Source organism: Puntigrus tetrazona, chromosome 4 (assembly GCF_018831695.1).
Source record: "Puntigrus tetrazona isolate hp1 chromosome 4, ASM1883169v1, whole genome shotgun sequence".
NCBI classification, from domain to species: Eukaryota; Metazoa; Chordata; class Actinopteri; order Cypriniformes; family Cyprinidae; genus Puntigrus; species Puntigrus tetrazona.
Genome location: NC_056702.1, coordinates 1,111,844 through 1,133,218, shown reverse-complemented (window position 1 = coordinate 1,133,218; position 21,375 = coordinate 1,111,844). Strand labels below are relative to the sequence as shown.

Here is a 21,375-nt window from a genome sequence, read left to right as displayed (position 1 = left end):
CAGCAGACAGAACATCTTGTCCAACTTTGAAATGCCTGCTACCGGAGGTCTTCCTTGTGCTTTTCTTCGTTCAAGGTAACCTTTTTCCATCCTTACCCGTAGAGCGAAACACAAGTTGTCGTCCAAGCCTTCAGCGAACTATTGCAGACTAGATCTTTTATCCGTTTGAAGTGCATGCTGCAAACTCTGTCTTAAAATGCTGCTAAGATGAGTTTGTTTTTCCCAGCGTTCAGGTCAAGGAACCCTAAGGCTAATCACGTAGGGTTTTTATTCTATTTTACTTTTGTCAGTGACTAACTAAAAGTTAGCATTTAAGTAGCAAAACTACTAACCTACAGTTTTATTAACATGGCAGTATCTCAGCTTTAAGTAATACAGTACAAGATGCAAAAAGTATAGTTTCATATGGTTTAATAAACTTTTGAAAACGAATGTGTTCTCTAGACACTTAAAGATCGTAACATTTTACCTTCATTTTAAATGATCCAAATGATAAAAACATTTGTCAAGCTTCATAACATGACTTTTCCTGTCCAGTTAAAATGAAAAGTTGCCTTTTTTATCGCGGTAGCCTACGTTCTGCTGCCCTGAATTGTACTCAAACCAACCAGTTAACATGCCAGCCTTCAACCTTTCTTTCAATAGAAATGAGAGACCAAGGTCTCTAATACTAATGTCTACCCATTTTTTTCAGATGGCATAATTTGTGTAAATGGTTCAATAGATTAATAATAAATTAAAATGTTGTGGGATATTACAGGATTGCAATCTATTTAAAACAAAAAATAAAATACTATTTTGTAATATTTTGTAATTGAATCTCGTGTTACGTTTGAAAAGAGACTTTGCCGTTGTAACATAACTGAATTTTACAGCATGCTTTAATAATTAGATCCCGAAGATCGTCACTTGTGGCTGTATTTTTGGAATATTGTATCACACGACATTATTGATCTCACATATATGAACCATATTGGGAAACCATGTTAGTAAATCAAAACTTTAAATGATATTTTTGTGCGGCACAATCAAATCTCTCTTGATACGATCACGGGTGGGAGGAAAAGTAGTTAATGGATGCATTCTGGAACAAAATTTCATAACCATAATGTAATTAAAGCATGCCGGAGGTTAGACGTTGCGGATATATTTTGTGGTAAGCTCCGTCAGCACTGCAAAAGAACACGGAGGACACGTCTGCAGTGGCATTTAGCGTGAAATGTTGCTTTCACACAAAAAAACATACATTCTCAGGAGCTTTTAGAAAAGTTCAACAGTCAACCAAAAAGTTTTACTTGACAACAGCGAGAAAGCAACCAGTCGACGGCTCTTTAGTTTAACTCTAGCATGCGGGTTTCCTGCAGTGACTGGTGTCTGTAAGATTATAATTCACATCTAAACAAAGTTCCTCTTAAGGTAATTCAGCAATTCGAGTTTAGGAGACATGATTAAAGTGGTGTGATGAGACTGACGACATGAAACTGCTTGTTTTATTCACCAGCTTTGAGTTAAATATATAAACACTATATTTCTTTCAACACCGCGTTATACATTTAGTTTGCTCTTTTTAAATGCGTGTGACTGATATTTGTAATGGTATTAAAAAGTTAATTTTTGCTTCATCACAGGTGGTTGAATTCAGCGGTGGGCAGGACTAACTCAAAAGCCATAACCCCATTGGTTGAGATGTGATTAATAGCCGACACCTGTCAGAGATTAGCGTGACAAACAAGAAGCTGCTGAACGTGTGAGTCCAGAGAGAAGTCGTCTTTGAATGTGGTAAGGCTTTTTTTTTGTTTGTTTTTTTACACATTTCTAAAAATGTTTTTGATATGGGTTTCTTTCAGATTATTTTTGTATCATTATTGTTAGCCTGTTGACGTTGCAACTGGTATATTGATGTTTAATGTCATAATTATGAACAGGTTGGTTTGTGGCGCACCATGGTTTGATTTACTAAAACAAAAAGACAAGGTTGTTGTTGTTAAATCATAGCAGCCATAAATTAAGTTTTGTTACATAGTTGTATGAATGTTAATCAATTCACCAAAAAACCAAGGTTACTCTACATGTTTACTGTGAGTTTTTTTTTTTTTTTTTTTTTTTTTTTTTTGGTGAAATGATAGTTGGAGTAGCTTGTGTATATGTGCGTTTATTTGAGTTGTACATTTTTGCATTAGGCTTTTTATTTTTTTACATTTTAGGCTTAAGTTTTGAGTTTTAATATTTTGTTTTTTCTGTTCCCAGAGCTGCTGGGGGTCACGAGAAGGATTCTTCAATGAGGGGAGCAATGGCTGATCCCTTATTTGCCTTTTGAACTTTTTCTGCATGCAGTGAAGTGCACTTTTCTGTCGTAGTGCACCTTCTGTTACAGAGGTTTTCGATCCTGTTTCTGGGCACCCACAGCGCTACACTTTTTGCATGTCTCCCTAATTTACACACCAGACCTAATTCAGATCATTAGGAAAGGGCTCCATGAACTGAAATGAGTGCGTCAGACGATGGAGACATGCAAAATGTGAATAGCAGTGGGTCCCCAGGATCAGGATTGAAAACCTCTGATCCTACAGCTCGGACCCATTCTATGGGTAAATGCTTTGATGGGCTATTTGTTTAAACGAGTGCCTTTCGTTACAGAATGATCAATGCAGTGTGTGTGTGCGCACAATAAAAGGGTAAATGTGACATTTGTGTGCTGTTTGATTTTCCAGATCTCATCTCGGTTCTGTGAACATTTGCCATTATTTTTAATCTGTAGCTTAATCTTTCGAACAAGATTTTGGTGCATCTGACAAAATCAGAAGATTTGTCTTTGGATAAGATGCGAGTTGTAATTTTAAAGTTAGAATGATCAGTTTTAGCTCACGTTAATAGAATGGGCTTTGAAGTAAGTTCCACTTTGTCAGCAATGTTTACATCCGAATGCCTTCTGTGTAACCGGAATTGTTCAGCCGTCACTGATTCTGGCACGGATTAGAGAGTCTCAAGCTGATGTTCATCTCTGTGTGAGAGAACATCTAATTTACAGGCCTACAATAATGTTCTGTAGGAGCAGGCTGAACACACCCTTCATGTGCAGGTCTCAGGCGGTACGGCTTGGGGCTGGAGACAGGAGTCCTTCATTAAAGCCTGGGGGAGGAGACTGCGGCATGGACAGTAAAGTAGGTGGGCTGGTTAATAAATGTGTTGACTTAGCGTGTTTCTGGATCAATTTAGAAGTAAAACATCAAAAGTTTGTTTTCTGTTGCATAACCCCTTCTCAACTCTCTCTTGGAAACCCCAGGGGGAGCATCTGGATCTTCACTCCCCCTTGTCGTTTAGCCTTCTCTTGTCTCAGGTTGTGTTCTGATCCGCTTTGCAGCTTGTCACAGCTCACGACCAGACAACTGTCATGCAACCGTGCTTCAGTGACCAGGCTGGGGCTCGAACCCAACACCCTTCCTTTGCAGGGAGGACGCGCTCAGACCACTGAGCTACTGGCACTTCCACAGTGTTGTTACTTTTTTTGGTAATTTTGTCTCTTTAATCAGTGACATTATCTTAAGTTTAAAAAAAAAAAATGGGATTCAAACTTAGATTTCTTGTGTGTAGAACTTGCGCTCTGACCACTGAGCCACCTGCTCTTCCAAGTGTGGCTTGTTTTCTTATAGACCTTTGTCTTTTTTATTTAAAGACCAGTGAAGCTAAAGTATGTTTCTATCTTTTTAGAGGACTCAAACCTGGGTCTCCTGTGTTACATGCTGACGCTTACACCGCTGGACCACTTGGCCCTCTGTGATAATTTTGTCTTTTTTATTCAGTCAAAACTTTATTCATTAGTTTTAGATTGTTTCAGTGAGTCTTGAACCCAGATCTTCCACGCAAGCCTGCGCTGCTCAGCAAACTGAGACACTGGCTCTTCCAGGTTTGTGCTGGTTTTACTTTGGGGTTTTGTCTTTCATTCAAAAACCAGTGGAACTAATCTTCCTCTTAAAGAGACTTGAACTAGGATCTCCCTCATCAGGTGCTGACACGCAAACCACTGAGCCATCAGCTGTCTTGAGGGCAGCTCTTTTTATTTAATACCCAAATAAAGAGCTCATACCTGGACAAACCACATAAAGAGCAGAAGTTTCCACCGACAAGCCACTTTGCTGCAGTCATGCTTTTTTTTTTATTCAGTCAGTCAAAGTAAAGCATGTTTTTTTCCACTATGGAAAGAGCACGATTTGAACAAGGGTTATACAAACGAAAGCCCGTCTTTCAGACAACTGATCCACTGGCTCTTCTATATGAGCACAGCTTTTTTGGAAGCTTATCATATTCAGTCAGAAACCAGATGAACTAAACAGTTTCTCTTTTCCTTTAAACACAAACGAAAGTCTTTCGATTGAATGTGTCCCCTGCTTATATGATCAACCGTGAATCTAAAATCCAGAACATGAAAATTTTACTGATTCAGTCAGTGAACATTACGTAAAATAATGGCATATTCAGCAGCATTTAGCTTAAAGAAGTATTCTCTACAACGGAAGCTAATAACAGTGGCACGGCGGCTAACAGACACTCAGTGAGGGGCACAAATAGAAGCACAAACATAAATTTATCCAATATGCAAACGTGCGATTCATAAAATGAACGTGAAATCTATGAATCGCAATTGATCTTGAACTTGCCCACAAATGAATGTTTTCAGCTCTCTGCTTGTAAAAGACTCCTAATTAATATAATTAACACCTAAAACATCCCCAATCGGCATAATTTAGAGCAGCGAGCTGCAAAACATGTTAGATTTTCAAAAACCTGCAATATTAGGGAGCGTGCAATTTTTGTAGCGACGTGCAATAAGCTTATGTTTCGAAGTGTTTAAATTAAAGTCACGATGCAACATATATTGGCAGAATATCTAAATATTTAAAATCTGTTCCTCGGAGATAAAATAGTTTACTTTTTTCAATACAAAGCATATAATGAATGTCTTTCAGTAAACAATGAAGGTCATGGCAGCTTTTAATGTAAATATACACTCTCTGGAACTTGGCAAAATGCATCCGAAGTAATATTTAATGTGACATATTTTTGAATGAAGCAAAAAACTTTGGATTCATGCACTCGGTAAATCCAGCATGTGCATTTTAATTCATGCTGACCGATACAACAGTAGATAGAAAAACAGAAGCAGATTCTCAAAAACTATTATCTTAAACTGCACAGAATATATAAAAAAAACTGGTTTATTCACTTTGAAATGTATTGGTCACCTAATCATCTGTTTGCCATTGACTAAAACAAACATTTCAGGTAAAAATACTCAAATTCTGACAAATGGCTCTGATTCGCATTCATTAATTATATAAAGCCTCCATTTTATAGGTCCTTTTTTTAACACTGAAACAGAACAGTGAGATATCATAGATATTTAGGCTCTGTTTTGCTACATACTGACCAGTAACTAACTTCTAGACTCGAGAACTCTTGGGGCTTTTTAGTCTGTGTGAGAGTTTGCGTTTTAGAGCTCAAATGCTGTAAATCTAAACAGAAAATGTTCCTACTGAGCATCCAAACCTCTTATTCTCTGTCCTCCTTTAAGCACAGGTCAGAGGTCAAAGGCTGCATCCTTAGCAAGTCTTAGCAAAAGAAACCACTCCTATAATACTGAAAGAAAAAGAGTTTCGTGTATTGTTTTAGGCCGCAGTGGACATTACAGCTTTTCACACTTACCAGGTTCATCAGGATGGCCAGAGGAGAGATGCATCCTCATTCCTAAAATAGCAAACGCTATAGAAAAGAGGTCACTTGACTGTATGAAATGCATTTTTAATGTTCCATTCAAAGATCTGAACACAAAGATAAGCCTAGTTTCAAACTGAACTCTCTCTTTAGATATTATCATTTATTTCATCATATTTATCTTATACTCACTGAATGTAAAATCTAGTTGCGTGTGTGTAAGAATATCAGGCTCCAGAGAAGATCTTTGGATAAGCGTCTGGACTGATTAGCTGAAATGTTGAAGAATTTAAAGTAGAAAAACACAAAGTGCATGGAGATTAGGTGGTTTGTGGGTAACGGCAGGTCTTTGTGAGGTTGGACTTAAATGAAGGAGTTCCTCAATAAAAAAAAATCGCCCAGAAACCTCCCTGAAACACAAGCAGAGAAAACAGTGTCAGAATCTCTAACATAACAGTCTGATGACATCTGTTCAGAAGATTACAACGTGGCAGCTTGTTCTCACCTGCACAGAGAAAGGCAGGCAGCATCTGAGAATTCCTTGGGATGAATCTTCTTGAGATTTCCTCTAGATTCTTGATCTAGGGATGCGGGCGAGGGAATAGGGATCAAAGGCTTTCTCCATCTACCTCTTGAATGTCCATCCTCCTCGGGTTTCTGTAATAACAGACAAGTGCACTTGAAACAACACACTTCAGACTGAAACTACATAGATGTTTGCAATCTAAAGAATATCTGACTGGTGCTGCCTGTGTTTTATTACCCACCAAGTGAAAATAAGTAAAGTAACAACATATCCTCGACTTGACTGTCAAGTAATTTCCTAATGTTTCCCAATAATTGCAAAAGCGTGCTTTTTCCACATAATTGATGGCTTTATTATCTCGTGTGTTCGTGGATTAATTACTTTGATAGGGTTCCGTAAAACAGAGAGTGTGTTTTGAGATTTATTCTTCAGGGAGACAAACTCTGGCCTGGCCAAATGAAGCATATTCCAAACTTGATGAATTTCAAAGGAAAATGATCTGGCAGAGACCTAATGAGGGGAAGTGACAAAGTATCGAAGCTCAGAAACACAGCTTTTGTGACCATGAGCCACATTAACGACTTTGCAAACTTTTAACTCTACAATGAACCTGACTAGGTATGTTGGTTAGGTATGTTATGAAGAATGGCTGCTTAGGTTGGTTTTGAGCTGGATAAAACTAGCCCCTATGCTGGTTAAGCACATGACCAGCACTTGACCAGTTAAACCAGCTTATGACCAGTTCAAACCAGCTCTAGAAAATGCTGTGAATATAGCATATGCTGTGTTTTTTTTTTTCAACAGGGCACAGGTATATGGTAAATAATGCTAATACTAAATACTAAATAATTATATATTTTTCTTTTCTTTTTAAGAAATTAGCATCATTTGCAGAGCATAATAACTATAAATATACCATCTTTAAGATAATCGGTGTGCTAGTGCTATTATAAACATTAAAAGTTGTTTTCACAATAAATGTAAAAATGATAGTCATTCACTTTTGGCTAAACAATAAAGAGGAACTCATGAAGTGACATTGAATCATACGGTTTCTGGAACGAGAAGCCTCAGGTCCCTTGATCACTCTGTTAATATTTACTACATAGTGAGTGACAAGTAGTATTATAGGCATTTGATGACATTAATATCCACCACATAGCAACACAGCTTCTCTCGATAGCGCTGCATAAACCATAACTTTTCCATAAGCACCGTCGAGCACATTCAGCTATAGGCTAGGTATGTTTTGAAGCTACGCAAGCTTTTGATTTCTACTTTAGCATCAATACGAATTACGATATCACACATTTTTTGTTATAGTTATTATTATTTTTACTTAATCCATTAAACAGGGTAAAATAGCGAATGACACATCGGAATAGAACGCATAAGGACGCATTATGGATGTTATTAATATTTGACTAAGGCAGCCTGTTCATGCAAATATTTCCAAAATAAACAGCGGGCTATCAAGAGGAAAGTTCCAGCTCCAGCCCTGTTAGCTGTCCACATACAGCCATTTTAAAACAAACAAGAAAAGCACTTCATGGCTTGATAGTAAATCATTTGTGTGTTAAAAAATAGCACATATAGTATGGTTTTGCCTTTACTGGTTTAATGCTACCATCGTTTGATGTAAACCTCACCAATGAACTATAGCTTCTTAACAACATACGAGTATGGTATGAGCTACTATTTTTGTGATTTGACTTGACAAGACATGTTCATTTGTGTTATATGCACCATCATTTGTATATGCAGTGATACAGCAGAAAATGACGTGCATGAACAGGAATGACGTCTCGTGGAGTTGTGCTGTGTCTATCTGTACCTGCCCTACGGTGATGCCATGATTTGAATAAGTCTGCTATTTCCTTCAGTTCAGCACACAACCAAATTATCTGCTAACCAGGTAGGATGGGACTTTATCTGGGTTTTATTAGCTCTATTCCTTATCAAGATGAAGTTAATTTACAGTAACAATCGGTTTTCTGATCATATTGTATGTCATTGGTTTTGTCGATCCTCTAGGACGTAACGCACTGTTCTCAACAGAGGCTATGTTCTGCTTGGTAATGATACTTTCTTGAGCACATGTAAATTTGTTCGGGCGATGCCGACTGTCGTTTAACATATATATATATATATATAACAGACAAATTCTTGTCGAACAACTGAAACAAAAATTCCATTCATGCTATAAATGTTTTTCTGCTTCTTGGAATGAAACAAGAATGTTTTAAAAGTCGCCACATTATCAAACTTACATTTGCTTATAAATGACAAAAGTCAATGGATAAGTTAGTCTTATAAGTATGTCCGTACTTGTAAAACAGCTAACATCAAAAATGGTGGCAATCAACAAATGTAAAAAAAAAAAAAAAAAAAAAAATGTACATCACAGTATAGCAGATAAATAAGTTAAAATGAAGGCAGCAAACAGCAACACTATAATCCTATAACAGTAACTGCGTTAATTTATAAATTTAAAAATATTAAAATCACAAAGCCTTCGCATTTGAACAATATGAAATTATTTGTTCGAACAACCGTGCGTGTGAATTTTGAATTAATATTGAATTATTTAATTTCACAAACTCTCTTACACATCCACTGATCGGTTCTATTCAAATTAACAGATTCAATTATCGCACCACGTGAAGAAGACCATTTCTTGATACCACTAAATAAACCGAGCATTGCCATGGTGCTTCTACCTGCCCTGCTTCTTCTCTGGGGTGAGTATTTCATTCTTTTTAATTCTAATGCAAAACAAATCATCATCTTATTTCGTCCGTGCACACAACATGCACGCATGTTAAAAATGCATGAGTACTTTTCTTTTATTAAGACTTTAAAGTCACTAAATGAGAACTCTTTTAATGTATATTCAAATTAATTATTGAATTATTGCATGTTTTTAAAAGGTGTTTTTCAGTAGTATTTTTACCGTCTCTTCTCAGTTGCTCCCTTTTCAAGCTGTACAGATCGACTAAGAACAAAATTCTACTTGCAAGAACCACAAACGCAGATAAACGATGCAGTCAGTGCTTGTAGACACAACTACACTGACCTCGTCACAATCTACGATCGAGAAGAGAATATGACCGAAGCTAAAATATTAATAAATGGATCTGATTGTAGCTGGATTGGAGCCAACGGTTGCACGTGGTCGAACGGCGATCCGGTCAGATTCATCAACTTCAGCAGAAATTCTGTGGAAAAATGCTGTGGCGCGCTGACCACTGGTAGAGAATGGGAATGTCTCAACTGCAGCTCAGAAATGTACTTCATGTGTTATAAAGAAGGTAATCGTACTTTAATCCCTGAAAACAAAACCTGGTTCGAGGCTCAGCTGTACTGCAAAAACAATCAAAGCGATTTAGTCAGCATCAGAAACGAGACGGAAAACGAACAAGCGAAGGAAGCGTTGAACGGGACTAACTTTGTCTGGATTGGCCTTCAGTATAATTACAAGATTGTATGGTTTCATGATGGAACGTTTGATTACAAACAAGATGCTAAAGCATGCTTTACATTTCTCCAAAACCGTCCAACAAAACCTTGCAACGCAAGTCTTCTGAGTAACTGTGCTCCTCTTTGCTACAGTAGGTCAAGACGGTATTTTACGCTCCCAAATTCAACATCTACCCCATGCGAAATGAATCAAAGCGTGATAACAATTAATTATTTTTTTTTCTTCTCTCCAGAAAAGTTAATTTATGTCAGTCGGGGTAACATGTCCTGGGAGGACGCTTTCACTCACTGCAGCAGTCTTAAGAAAAGACCCGGGCTCCTGCGCATCGAGTCTGAGGATGATCAGATAGAAACAGAGCGAGAGCTAAAAAGACAGAAGATCTCGGGGCCGGTGTGGATCGGGCTTAGACAGAGTCGACTTTTCGGATTCTGGATTTGGTCCAACGGGCTTCAGCTGGGACCCTGGACCAACTGGAAAGAAGAAAACTTTCCAGAACATCAAACGTCTCAGCACTGCGGGGCCATGGAGAACATGAACGGTCAATATAAATGGAGCGATAAAGACTGCAGGTCTACATTCAGAGCTTTATGTGAGGTAAATTAGTATGTGAACAATGGTATCGTCCATGTCTTGTGTAATAAAGCTCTGAGGTAGCAGTTAGTGTCATGTTCATCTCATTGAATAATTCATTATATCATATTCCTGCTGTGTAATCCTTCATGCCTCATACTAAGAATTAACATTACAAGTTGTTCATGAATAAACTTTACATCAAGTTGTAAAACAGTAGACATGTTAAGCATTGCAAAAAAAAATAAAAACTGTCTAATATCTAACCGAATATCTTAATCTGCTATTTAAAAACCTCTTGTCTATTATAATAATTGATTTATTATAATTGTTTTTGCCAACTATATTACTTGTGTCTTTTTTGAACGGACAGCCATTGAATTATGTATATATATGCAGAAGATGGTAACTCGGGTGAAGAATACATTTTGTTGTTATTGATTTCGTGTAGCTTCCAGTTAAACCACTGGTATCACACGGACTATTTTACTAATGCCCTTGCTGTGTTTCTGGATCTGGGAAAAAAAAATGTAGCTGTGTTGCTGTCTACAGAGGGTCAGGGATCTCTCGGATTTAAAAAAAAACTCATTTAAATGTATGTTTTCCGAAGATGAATAAAGGTCTTACGGGTTTGGAACATCATGAGGGTGAGCAATCAATGACAGAATTTTCATTTTTGGGTCTTTCTCAGACAAAGATTCCTTAAATACGCCAAAGGAACATTTTACATCAGAAGCCTTTAAAGCTATGGGGAGAAAGGCTGAGCATGTGTGACAGAGACCCTAAATCACATACAGCAGACTCAGCACTGCACTATTGACAACCCTATATAACGCTGAGACTGTAGAAAAGATGTGCTTTGATCACTGTGATTAAATAACACGAGCAACACATTTTACACTCAGCCCAAGTCTCCCGTGTGAGCAAATACAGAAGCATCAGTCTTGTGGAGAACAAACTCGACCGGCGTATGCGATCCATCACAAGCTCCCAGCCCTCATCCAGACCCGTTTTTTTATCTTTAAATCACAAAAACGAGCAAAGAAACCGCAAGCGGCCTCAAACGGTATTTCAGTGCGTAAACGCTTCAAAATACAGCATGCGAATCAGTTTATCCGTCAGCACGGATGACTAAGAAAGTTTATAAATCGGGATTAAGTCATGAACAGCTAAATGCAAACAGACCCAAAATGTCTTAAAGGAGTAGTCCCATAAATAAAAACTACACCACAGACTACTCGCCCCCAAGCCATGGTAGGTGGATCTGACTTTTTTCTTTCAGACGAACACAGTCGGAGTTACGTCATACATATTTCGAGTCGGAGGTCAGCCGAGAAGACAGATCTTGCATACCAAGCTTGGAAGAGCCAGGATACATTTTTTGAAAAAGTCAGATACACCTAGGATGGCCAGGGGTGAGTAGTTTGTGGTGTCATTTTTATTTTTGGGTGAACTATCTCTCTAAGTCACTGGGGTATACTTACAGCAATAGGCGGAAATACGTATGGGTCAAAATGATTGATTTTTATTGTATGGCAAACATCATTAGGATATCGACTAAAGATATTTAGTAAATTTCCTGCTGTAAATATACTTCATATAATAAATATATTTGTAATATGCATTGCTAAAACTTCATTTAAAGGTGATTTTCTTTCTATTTCTATTCTATTTTCATATTTTCAAATGGAAAACTTATTTGTTTAGCTTTAAGATTACGTATAAATCTTTTTCGCGGTCCAGGGTCACATATAATTTCATGTCATTATAATCTTAAAATGTGCAATCATTGATATACTGAGGAAGAAGCGTTAAATATGAATTATTTTATTCATTTACTATTAAGTTACCATTTAAGACAAGACACGTTGTTTTTTCAGGCACCGGTCTATTTTAAGACCCGTTTGTCTTTTCATGAACAATTTTCATGATAAATTGTTTGGACATGATCTTAGTTGAGGCACATCAGAACCAGGCCAGTGTATTTGAATAGGGACATATTTTTACTCAATTCAAAACAGCAGATTTGAATTTATTGCATTATGGAGGAAACATAAAGCAGCTACTCAGTGTGTGTGTGTGTGTGTGTGTGTGTGTGTGTGAGTGTGCACTGACAGTATAACTTTTACATTTGTTCTGAGACTAGAATATTCACAGACATGCACAACATCACCATATAAAAACAATTAATACACAACACAAACAGCTTCTGTGATCAGTTTCATTTGAATTTATCATATGAGCAACGCTGCCGTTTTATTAAATAAACAACACTGTAAACTGAAAATAAAGTTACTAATTAACTTCTTTTATCCAGAATCGATTTGCCTGTCATCACCTGCCCTCTATAAAATCACATATAAAAGTCTTTAGGTTCCTTCAGTACATTGTCAAATGAAATAGTCTTCTCACCAGGTAAGAACAAAATAAATTAGTTTTTTTCTTTACATATCTGAGAAAATGAGTATTTGCAGGCTTTGTCTATTGATGCAAATCTGAATTACAATCATAATTAATATATTTACCTATTTGAATTTTCTGTGCTTTGTTGTGTTTAACGGCAGATGCTGGTTTAAACACGTTGAACACGACTAAGATGTTCCTTCACGCGCTGCTCCTTCTCTGTGGTGAGTATTTCATCACCGTTTGTTTATTTGTTTTTGTTCGTTCATACAACATAAATGGGTTTTGGAGCTAAAAACTGAATGTTTCCCTTCAGCTTTTCCTCCTTCGTCTGCTAAAGGACGGCTGAGAGAATTCCACATACTACACTATCGGAGTCTGATAAAGTCTGCCGTAGAAGAATGCACGAGAAACTACACTAACCTCGTCACGGTTTATGACCGAGAAGATGATATAGAACTCAGCACGCAGTTAGATAAACTGTTCAAACGTAATGTTATCGAAAGCCCTACCGGCTGGATTGGTGCATATTTAGGAAGATGCAGTAAAAAATGGTCAAACGGCGACGAGGTCAATGAAAATATTACAAAAAATATTAAAAAGGATTGTGCTAACGAATGCTGCGCTACAATGCTAACTAATGGAGATTGGTACCTTAACACATGCAATCTTAGCAAACCATTCCTGTGTTATGAACAAGGTAATCATTTCTTATAACTATGATTTTACAATTAATTCAGCCAAAGCAATATCTCTTTCTCGCCTTCATGCAGAAGCTGGACGAGCATCATACAACTACGTGTACATCGACGTTAAAAAAACCTGGTTTGAAGCTCAGCTGTACTGCAGAGAGAAACACGTCGATTTAGTCAGTATCAGAAATGAGAAGGAAAACGAACAAGTGAAGATAAAACTACAAAAGACTTGCTGGATCGGCCTGCTGGAGGACGGTGTGAAATGGAGTGACGAAGGACAATCCGCTTACAGAAAATGGACAAATGAAGATCTGCCAAATAAAGGCCATGTTTACATGAGTGCATTTGCGAATTGGACAGTTGACATCCAAGAATCCAACAAATTCTATCCTATATGCTACAGTAAGACACGCAACGCTTTGAATTTCAAATCGTTGTTTAGCACGCTGCTGTAATCTGTTTTTCTTTCTAGAAAGCTTCATTTACGTCAGTCCTGGTCACATGTCTTGGGAGAAGGCTCTGGATCACTGCAACACTCAAAACAATACAGCCGGGCTTCTGCGCATCGAGTCTGAGGACGATCAGATAGAAACAGAGCGAGAGCTAAAAAGACAGAAGATCTCGGGGCCGGTGTGGATCGGGCTTAGACAGAGTCGACTTTTCGGGTTCTGGATTTGGTCCAACGGGCTTCAGCTGGGACCCTGGACCAACTGGAAAGAAGGAAGCGCTCCAGAACATCAGATATCCGAGCACTGCGGGGCCATGGAGAAGGTGAACGGTCAATATAAATGGAGCGATAAAGACTGCAGATCTGCGTTTAGAGTTTTATGTGAGGGGAAATGACAGCACTGAACTAACGTCTTACTTTTGCTATGTGCTTTAGTTGATTTTTTTGCCCAATAATTCATTACCGCCGTTTCGGTTTGTCAAATAATTCAACAAACACTGTTTTCTATGCAAGCAAACAAACACACTGGTTTTTTTCCCCCCAAGTTTAACACAAAGTTAAGGACTGAATAGAGCAGCGAACTGGCATAAAATTCTATGCACTTCGGGATCAGATTTTATTCCTATTCAAAAAGCTACATGTAGAGATTGTATCACCGACTGAAAAAAAAAATTAAATAGTTAATGCATAAGTACTTTTGTTCTCAAGTACTGTTTTTCGTCGCACAAAGATTGTATTTTTGTGCACAAATCACGGCACACCGTTTTCTTGCAAAACAACAAGAGAAAGGCTCTAATTGCGTTTGGAATAAGTGCCGCTTCAGCTCACAATGATATTTTTCCGGCTCGCAGTCTGACATTCCTCAGGGTCCTTGTCAACACTCGGCAGGTGACCTTTCTGACCCACGGGCAGCATCGAATACGAGCCGCAGAGGTCAGCAGAACTAGTGGGCACTTCATTATCAGCCTGTTAGGAGATCTGTTACCATGCCAACCTCTGGTTGACCGTCACCAGCACGGACCCTTGCTGAACTTACTCAGTGTGTGGCATTAATTAGAGACGGCGTGCAAAACGCAGTTGATATCAATGCGTTTGCCGCACGATTCAGGAGAGAAGTGCATTACTTCATTTTTCACACTGCCACATTTCACTGAATTCTCAGACACTGAGGAGGACACATGCATATGTTGTCTTTACACGGAGCACAAAACGAGTGTCTTATGGAAAGGATAAAATCTCTTTTGCTCAACAAGCTTGCATATAAAATTGTGAAATATTATTATCATTTAAAATGGCTGTTCGCTACGGCAATATATTAAAAAATGAAATTTTGAACTGTGCTCAAATATGAATTTTCAGCATCGTTCATCCAGTCTTTTCTTGCCGCTCAAGAAGCATTTCTTATTTTATAACACTGTTAATAGTTTTTGTGGAAATCTGGTTATAGTCATCTCGTGTAAAATCATACATTTGTAAAAAAAAAAAAATAAAAAACTGACTACGTTAATTTACAATTTTATTGTTATAAACGTATGCATTTCTTCTGTGAAACAACAGCAGCATATGATGGCAAAAAAGCACTATAAGATTATTATAAAGGTGGTCCTTTTACAACATAGCATGCTTTTATTCAACAAAAATGCAACAATTACCTTTTTAGATGTTAAAAAACAAGTTTGTGCTGCTTATTTTGTTCCAGCTAATTGTCAAAAAACAAAAACTACGATAAAAACGAATAAAAAAAACATTTTTAATCACCGATTTTCTTTTGTCAAACAAACAGATGCAAAGTACGATGTTTTCTGGGAATATTTAGTGTAAAGAGTTCTTTTTTTAAACAGTTTGAGGTGCTCTTTTCCGGCTCGACTGTAATTGAACGTAGTAGCTTGTAGTAACAGCTTCGGCAGTGCTGCTAAAACCGAAAAAACGTATGACACAGGCTGACAGGACGCACTTTAAAGCGGCTCGTACATGTTTCTGGTTATCGCAGCGTACATTTAGTTCCTCTCCCAGCCTTATGCTTTATGAATGCGCTGAGAACATCTACCCACTCGACCCTGACGACTCCGACCAGATCTGGCCTTGTTACCGAGCGGAGTCATCCACATCTCGTTTTTCAATCATCCCCACCTTTCTGTATCTCTCAACACCGAGATGAATCGAATATCGCACAATGGAACACGGCGAAACAGGTCGAAACCGTCGGGTTCAAAGATACCCATTTGGCAGGATCATCAATACAGAGGCCGGGAACACGGGCTCTAACAGCCCCGCGGACTCGGAGACCAAAAGCAGGCACCTTCATTAAAACTTCAGCGAAGTGTGTGACTGACGACATGCCCTCAAAACGCTCAGCCCGCGTGTCGGGGCTCGCGGTGAAAGGGCTCTCGGCGCTTTGTAAATGGAGCCGAGCCGCGTAGCTGTCCCTCGCGTCTGCCATTAGAGGAAAAATCCCGTTAGGCCTGAAAAGTTTTATGTGTGGAAAATTGCCGTGGGTACTCTGAGGATCACATTTGACCGGGTCTGGAGTCATTACGATAACGGGCCACTGCTTTTAAAGCAAAACTGGCTTTTAAAAAGATGAAAGTAGCTGATCGTGATCCCGAAAAGGACGGGAGGTTTTACCACGCCTGCTCACAAGCACTCAAAAACATACATACTAGACACACTATAATAGTTTTTTATTCTTGTTATCCATTTTAATTGAAATTTAAAGTTTTAGCTACTTTGTCATTTTTATTAGTTAATTTACTGGCGTTTTTTTTTATGTTAGTTCATATTTCGGTTTTAGTTTAATTATAGTTTCAATTATTTTAGTAATTTTTTGTATAGTTTTTTTTCAGTTTCGGTCAATTTTATTGTTGATCATTATTTTAGCTTTTATTCATTTTCATTTGATTTTCGCTTGTTTTAGTACATCGCGTTTAACAAATTTTTAGTTTATGAATAATTAGTTGGCTGAACCTGGCGTAAGGATACACACGGATCAATACTCTCCATTCATAATTGACATTAACAAGCATATTACTTAGAAAAGAGCATCCAGCCCGGTGTTGCAGACCAAGGACTTGCGCTGCATGAAGTGTGTTGATGTCCACTTTGCCAATTGATCAGCAGGGAACTCAAAGGGATGTTCTGACCCTCTACTGAGATGCTTCTGCATCCTTTGGTCTGCAGCTTGAAAGTGTCACAGTCCAAAGCACCAGACTTAAATCAATAACCCTGAATACCGCCCGAAGGTCAGAAAATTCAGAGAGAGTCAGAACTCATCAAGCAACAGGAGACGAAACCGAAGGGATTTTCATAAATTTTGCACATTTTATGGTAAAAGGTCAATGACTCCCCAAGTACAAAAGGTGCTTTTGTCTTTTTAATTGACTTTTTCCTTAAGGGCCCTAAGCCTGACTCTTAGTCTTGAACACCCACACTCAAGCCACACAAACAAACTATTTTCAAACCGATAAAGGAATGGTTTACTCAAATATGAAAATGCACTCACCCTCAGGCCGTCTGTAAACGAGTTTGTTTCTTCGTCTGCACAGATCTGGAGAGCAATGGACGCACTGCAGTGAATGGGTGCCGTCAGAATGAGAATAAAAACATCACGATATCACACAAGTAACCCACTCCGCTCCAGCCCATCATCTTCTGAAGCAAAAAGCTGTATGTTTGCAGGAAAAACTAAATCGTATTTAAGGTGTTTTAACTTTAATTAGTCCATAATCCATAATAAAGCTTCATCCAGTAAAAAAAAAGTGCTCCATATTTTTACAGAACTGATTTCATTGCTTGATTTAAACATATTCCTCTTTTTATTTTCATTTTCAATGCTCTCAAGAAAGCAATGATAGCCTGAAGGTGTATTATTCTCAAACTTTAATGCAAATTTCTGTAAAGATTTATTCAGTTAAGCTTTAATTATTAAATTGTAAAGCATTTATGAATAATGTAATAATATTTGTTGTACTGTCTTTAAATGCAATGTTTTATTTTTATTATTTTACCTCACCTAAAATGATCATTTACAGTTTAAATAATGTATAAAATGTATGTTTTGTATAAATTAGTGTAAGCGGTTTAACAAAAATAGCACGTTTACATCTGAAAAAAATAAAAATAGGTTCAGAAAATGACCTCAAAAGAAACTTGTGAATATCTCCTTGATATTTCGCAACTCATAAATCAGAAGCTCTGTTCCCACTTTTGCAGAAAAAAAACCAAAAAGCTCAACCATAACCGTGTACATTCTTCACAGTTTCGCTTGCATGGAGGGAACACGACCGCAGTCGAGCATGACAAACAAGAGCTTCATAAGCTCAGCTCTCTGCCAGCTTTGGGATTTTAGTAGCGTGCGGCCATTTCTCACTGATGCTGTCAAGATGTGAGATTGTGCCTGTGAGCTGCTCCTGAGCCTGCGAGCCCACATACGGCGTGCCTGTGGCTGCCCTGAACAGACATGAAGAGGGTTTTAAGAGCGTGATTGACACATGGAAGGTTTCACATAGAAGACTATTACGCTTGTGATGAAATTTACCTTGATATTTCGGGATGAAATAATAAAACGAAGCATGCAGTTGCACTGCCCACAGCGCACAGTCCTCAAAGAATTAACACATGTCCAGCCATATTCAGCAAGTATTGGTAGATATGATCTGTGCGTATTCCTCTCCTGATTCATGACTTTTTCACCGGAGAAAGCAATATAACGGATTTATGTTTTAGCCAGAAGTGACGGTTTGAAATGAATTATGGATTCATTTCTCACCAACACATAGTTTTTCACGTACACGCACTTTAATTGCTGGAGCGGAGTGGTGTGGATTACTTGTGGTGTTTTTAGTAGCTCTCAATTTGACGGCACCCATTCACAATAAGGGGATCCGTTAAGTCAGATTTCTCCAATGGATAATTTACTTTGGGATCAAACAGTAAAATGCACTGCGAAAATATACTGTGACTTTTATACGCAGCACAAAGAGACCATTTACCGAAAGCAAGCAGCAATAAAGTTTTTTTATACATATTAACACTTGGTTCTTTAAGTCACGTGAGGTAAAGGATAGAAACTGTGATAAGATTAAACGAAGAAAATTCACCAAACCTTATGCCGCTCTTTCTGGTGTAGAACCTACAGCTCTGCAGATCTTTATTCACCGTTTAAGAAACGAAGATGAGATGGTGCAAACCTTTTTGGACCCAAACAGCAAACCTGTTGCCCCTGTGAAAGAGTCTTAAAGGCACAGTAACATAAAAACCGATCAAAGCTTCGAAGACATGGTGAAAATCTGCCTGCAAAGCATTTTATTTTTAAGACAAGCGTTTCGAATAAAAGTTTTTAATGGTACGATTCTGCATCAGATACCATGTGCGTGTTCATATGGCGTTGAATCCCGAGTGCTCTGCTCGTAATTAACCAGATGAAGCACCAGTAACGCTTCCGTCTCGACGGTATTCAGAGAGACAAAATGATTGACGGCTATGGCATTTCTGACAGCTCGCTCATCCCAAGTGTGGTGTTTTTCTAAACACTTTGGAGCCATTCATATGTTCGCTGTCTTGTACCGAAGCCAAGGGAGAGAAATCATAAAGCTGTGAAGAAAAAAAAAAACAACCCAAAAACAACAAGAATGAGCAGCATTGGCACATTTAAATATAACAAAACGCTAGACTGACATTTTGTAAAGAAAGGCTAAAAAAAAGGAACTTTTAGATGTGGTTATATATAAAAGAAATGGTAAAAAATTATTTGAATGCGCAATAATAAATCCTGCTGTAAATGGTTAAATAAATGCAAGCAAATAAAGAGCAATTACAACTGAATATGCAAAAAAAAAAAAATTGTAGGCATCAGAATGCAAGTTATGCAAGTCACGTAAAGGTTCTTAAATATTTAAATAATTTTGAATCTATAAATAGCTAAAGATTATAAATAGCTAAATATCCGGAATATTGTTTTAGCCACAAAAGACAGTAAAGGCAGTGTTTTGCATGGGCTTAGGAGCTCGTCTCACTCATAAGTGGCTCTTTCATGCAGGTTCCCCGGAGAGATTACGTCTCATAAAACAACTGACAAAATATATTGTATGTTCATATTCGGATGCAATTGTGTTGCAATTTGGCAGCTGGAAGTCTGGAGATTAAACTTATTTCCCGCCTCATCCTCCTTTGGGGACAGCCATTCTGGGTCCCGCAAAACAATAATACGGCGCTTCTACTCAAAATTATTCTGTTTTTCACTGCTGCTAAATCTTATTAGGCAAAACTAACACTCACAAAAATAGCTTTTCCACGGGTCGCAAAGTTGAGGAAGAACAACACAGAGAGGAAAAGATAAACTTATCTGAATTCGCAGTTCTCTGCTTGGGAAAACATTTCTACTGGAACAGTTTTAAATAATGGATGTATTTAGAGTATCATAAAGGTCTGGCCTTAGCGCACGAGTTTAAAAAGCATGCTGTTTATGCAAAACTTTTTTCCTGTTTTGTGTTTTTGTCATTTGTAGCATTTTGTCTTTTTTTTTTTTTTTTTATAAATGCTATTTATATTTTTAATTGTAATTAGTATATATGTCATTGGTTTTATTGGAAACACTATGAAAGCGTCCGCTAAATGTTGTTTTATTTTAAATTGCAAGCGATAAAAACAGCCTCAAGAGAAAACCAGAAAACCCAGAGATCAAGGTCTAAAGTCACAACTGCTGCTTGCCTGCCACGGCGACTCCAGATCTCAGCCCTTACCTGAGACACATCTGCCTCTGCACTTCCTGTCTGACGTATCGAAGAGCGGGCGAGGCAGACGGAAAGAGATCGGATGCTCTCGGAAACGCATTTGTACGGGGGGGGGGAGGCAAAGTAATTGAATTAGCTCGGTGGAGATAGCGGTGGGATTAGAGCTTCAACACCTGCTCAGTCGGTCCACAGCTTCGCTGTCAATCAGGACCCGAGGTCTAGACGAGCATATCCCCGCCGGACACATGCAGACACAGACCGACCTGGAAAAACAATCTTAGCACTCATTAAAGCTCTGTAAACACTGACACGTTAAACAACAAGCTCTTTTAAAGGTTATTATTTCGTAATCGGGTCATTATTTGATCAGCGAGTGCTCCTTAGTGTTATGAAAGGCTCATATTTTGATTTTGGGAGTCCTAAACAAACGGGTTGACATGCATGCAAGGTCAAAGGCACTTATTTTGGGATTTAAGGATATAACAATAGCACAAACTATTTTATACAACTGTATCATATTCACCCATTTTATGGGTCTATCTCCCATCCAGCTTGATACTGAATGGTATGCCCTATCATGTTATTTTAATTGAATTATTTCTTAATTAAAAACACACAGGTGTCTAGTATGGTTTAACCACTTGCTATTTACCTCAATATTTCAGGTCTCACCCATAGGCTTACTTCCATGTTCAGGAAAAAAAATAGTTTTTTTTGACTACAAATCAAAAATTATTGTGGCTTGTTTTAGAAGAAATAATATATCAGTCGTTCTATTTTTAAAAAGTCAACGCTGCCATGTCTTCGTAATTGAC

At 38.0% G+C, this 21,375-nt stretch overlaps 2 protein-coding genes and 2 long non-coding RNA genes across 7 annotated transcripts; 3 read left to right on the top strand and 1 right to left on the bottom strand.

Annotated features, from left to right (window-relative positions):
* Window positions 1-1,183: 1,183 nt before the first annotated feature.
* Window positions 1,184-2,685, top strand: LOC122343365. Its single transcript, XR_006250762.1, has 2 exons — window positions 1,184-1,779; window positions 2,248-2,685. It is a non-coding gene; the product is annotated as an uncharacterized LOC122343365 (long non-coding RNA).
* A 3,153-nt stretch (window positions 2,686-5,838) lies between these two features.
* Window positions 5,839-20,324, bottom strand: LOC122342413. Its single transcript, XR_006250559.1, has 5 exons — window positions 19,195-20,324; window positions 18,934-19,062; window positions 17,332-17,376; window positions 6,215-6,366; window positions 5,839-6,119 (listed from the first exon to the last, which is right to left on the bottom strand). It is a non-coding gene; the product is annotated as an uncharacterized LOC122342413 (long non-coding RNA).
* Window positions 8,095-10,552, top strand: LOC122342412. Of its 3 annotated transcripts, XM_043236182.1 has the most exons (5): window positions 8,095-8,150; window positions 8,270-8,310; window positions 8,878-8,976; window positions 9,202-9,846; window positions 9,949-10,552. In XM_043236182.1, exons 3-5 carry the CDS (start codon window positions 8,943-8,945, stop codon window positions 10,317-10,319), a joined length of 1,050 nt encoding a protein of 349 aa, XP_043092117.1. In that variant the 5' UTR covers window positions 8,095-8,150; window positions 8,270-8,310; window positions 8,878-8,942; the 3' UTR covers window positions 10,320-10,552. The 3 variants fall into 3 exon arrangements, with proteins under 3 accessions (XP_043092117.1, XP_043092119.1, XP_043092118.1); XM_043236184.1 differs by lacking the exon at window positions 8,270-8,310 and having other exon boundaries at window positions 8,119-8,150; XM_043236183.1 differs by lacking the exon at window positions 8,095-8,150 and having other exon boundaries at window positions 8,157-8,310.
* On the top strand, window positions 12,561-17,828 carry LOC122342410 (lymphocyte antigen 75-like). 2 transcript variants are annotated; one of them, XM_043236181.1, is made up of 6 exons: window positions 12,561-12,701; window positions 12,851-12,913; window positions 13,006-13,389; window positions 13,463-13,786; window positions 13,857-14,155; window positions 17,375-17,828. In XM_043236181.1, the coding sequence occupies exons 2-6, from the start codon at window positions 12,883-12,885 to the stop codon at window positions 17,402-17,404; spliced, it is 1,068 nt and encodes a 355-aa protein (XP_043092116.1). In that variant the 5' UTR covers window positions 12,561-12,701; window positions 12,851-12,882; the 3' UTR covers window positions 17,405-17,828. The 2 variants fall into 2 exon arrangements, with proteins under 2 accessions (XP_043092116.1, XP_043092115.1); XM_043236180.1 differs by lacking the exon at window positions 17,375-17,828 and having other exon boundaries at window positions 12,563-12,701; window positions 13,857-14,526.
* Window positions 20,325-21,375: the final 1,051 nt, after the last annotated feature.

Coding starts and splice junctions, on each gene's coding strand:
- LOC122342412 (XM_043236182.1), top strand. CDS start 8,943: ATGGTGCTTCTACCTGCCCTGCTTCTTCTCTGGG. Junction 8,977..9,201: donor TGCCCTGCTTCTTCTCTGGG/GTGAGTATTTCA, acceptor GTCTCTTCTCAG/TTGCTCCCTTTTCAAGCTGT. Junction 9,847..9,948: donor CTGTGCTCCTCTTTGCTACA/GTAGGTCAAGAC, acceptor TCTTCTCTCCAG/AAAAGTTAATTTATGTCAGT.
- LOC122342410 (XM_043236180.1), top strand. CDS start 12,883: ATGTTCCTTCACGCGCTGCTCCTTCTCTGTG. Junction 12,914..13,005: donor CGCGCTGCTCCTTCTCTGTG/GTGAGTATTTCA, acceptor GTTTCCCTTCAG/CTTTTCCTCCTTCGTCTGCT. Junction 13,787..13,856: donor ATTCTATCCTATATGCTACA/GTAAGACACGCA, acceptor TTTTCTTTCTAG/AAAGCTTCATTTACGTCAGT.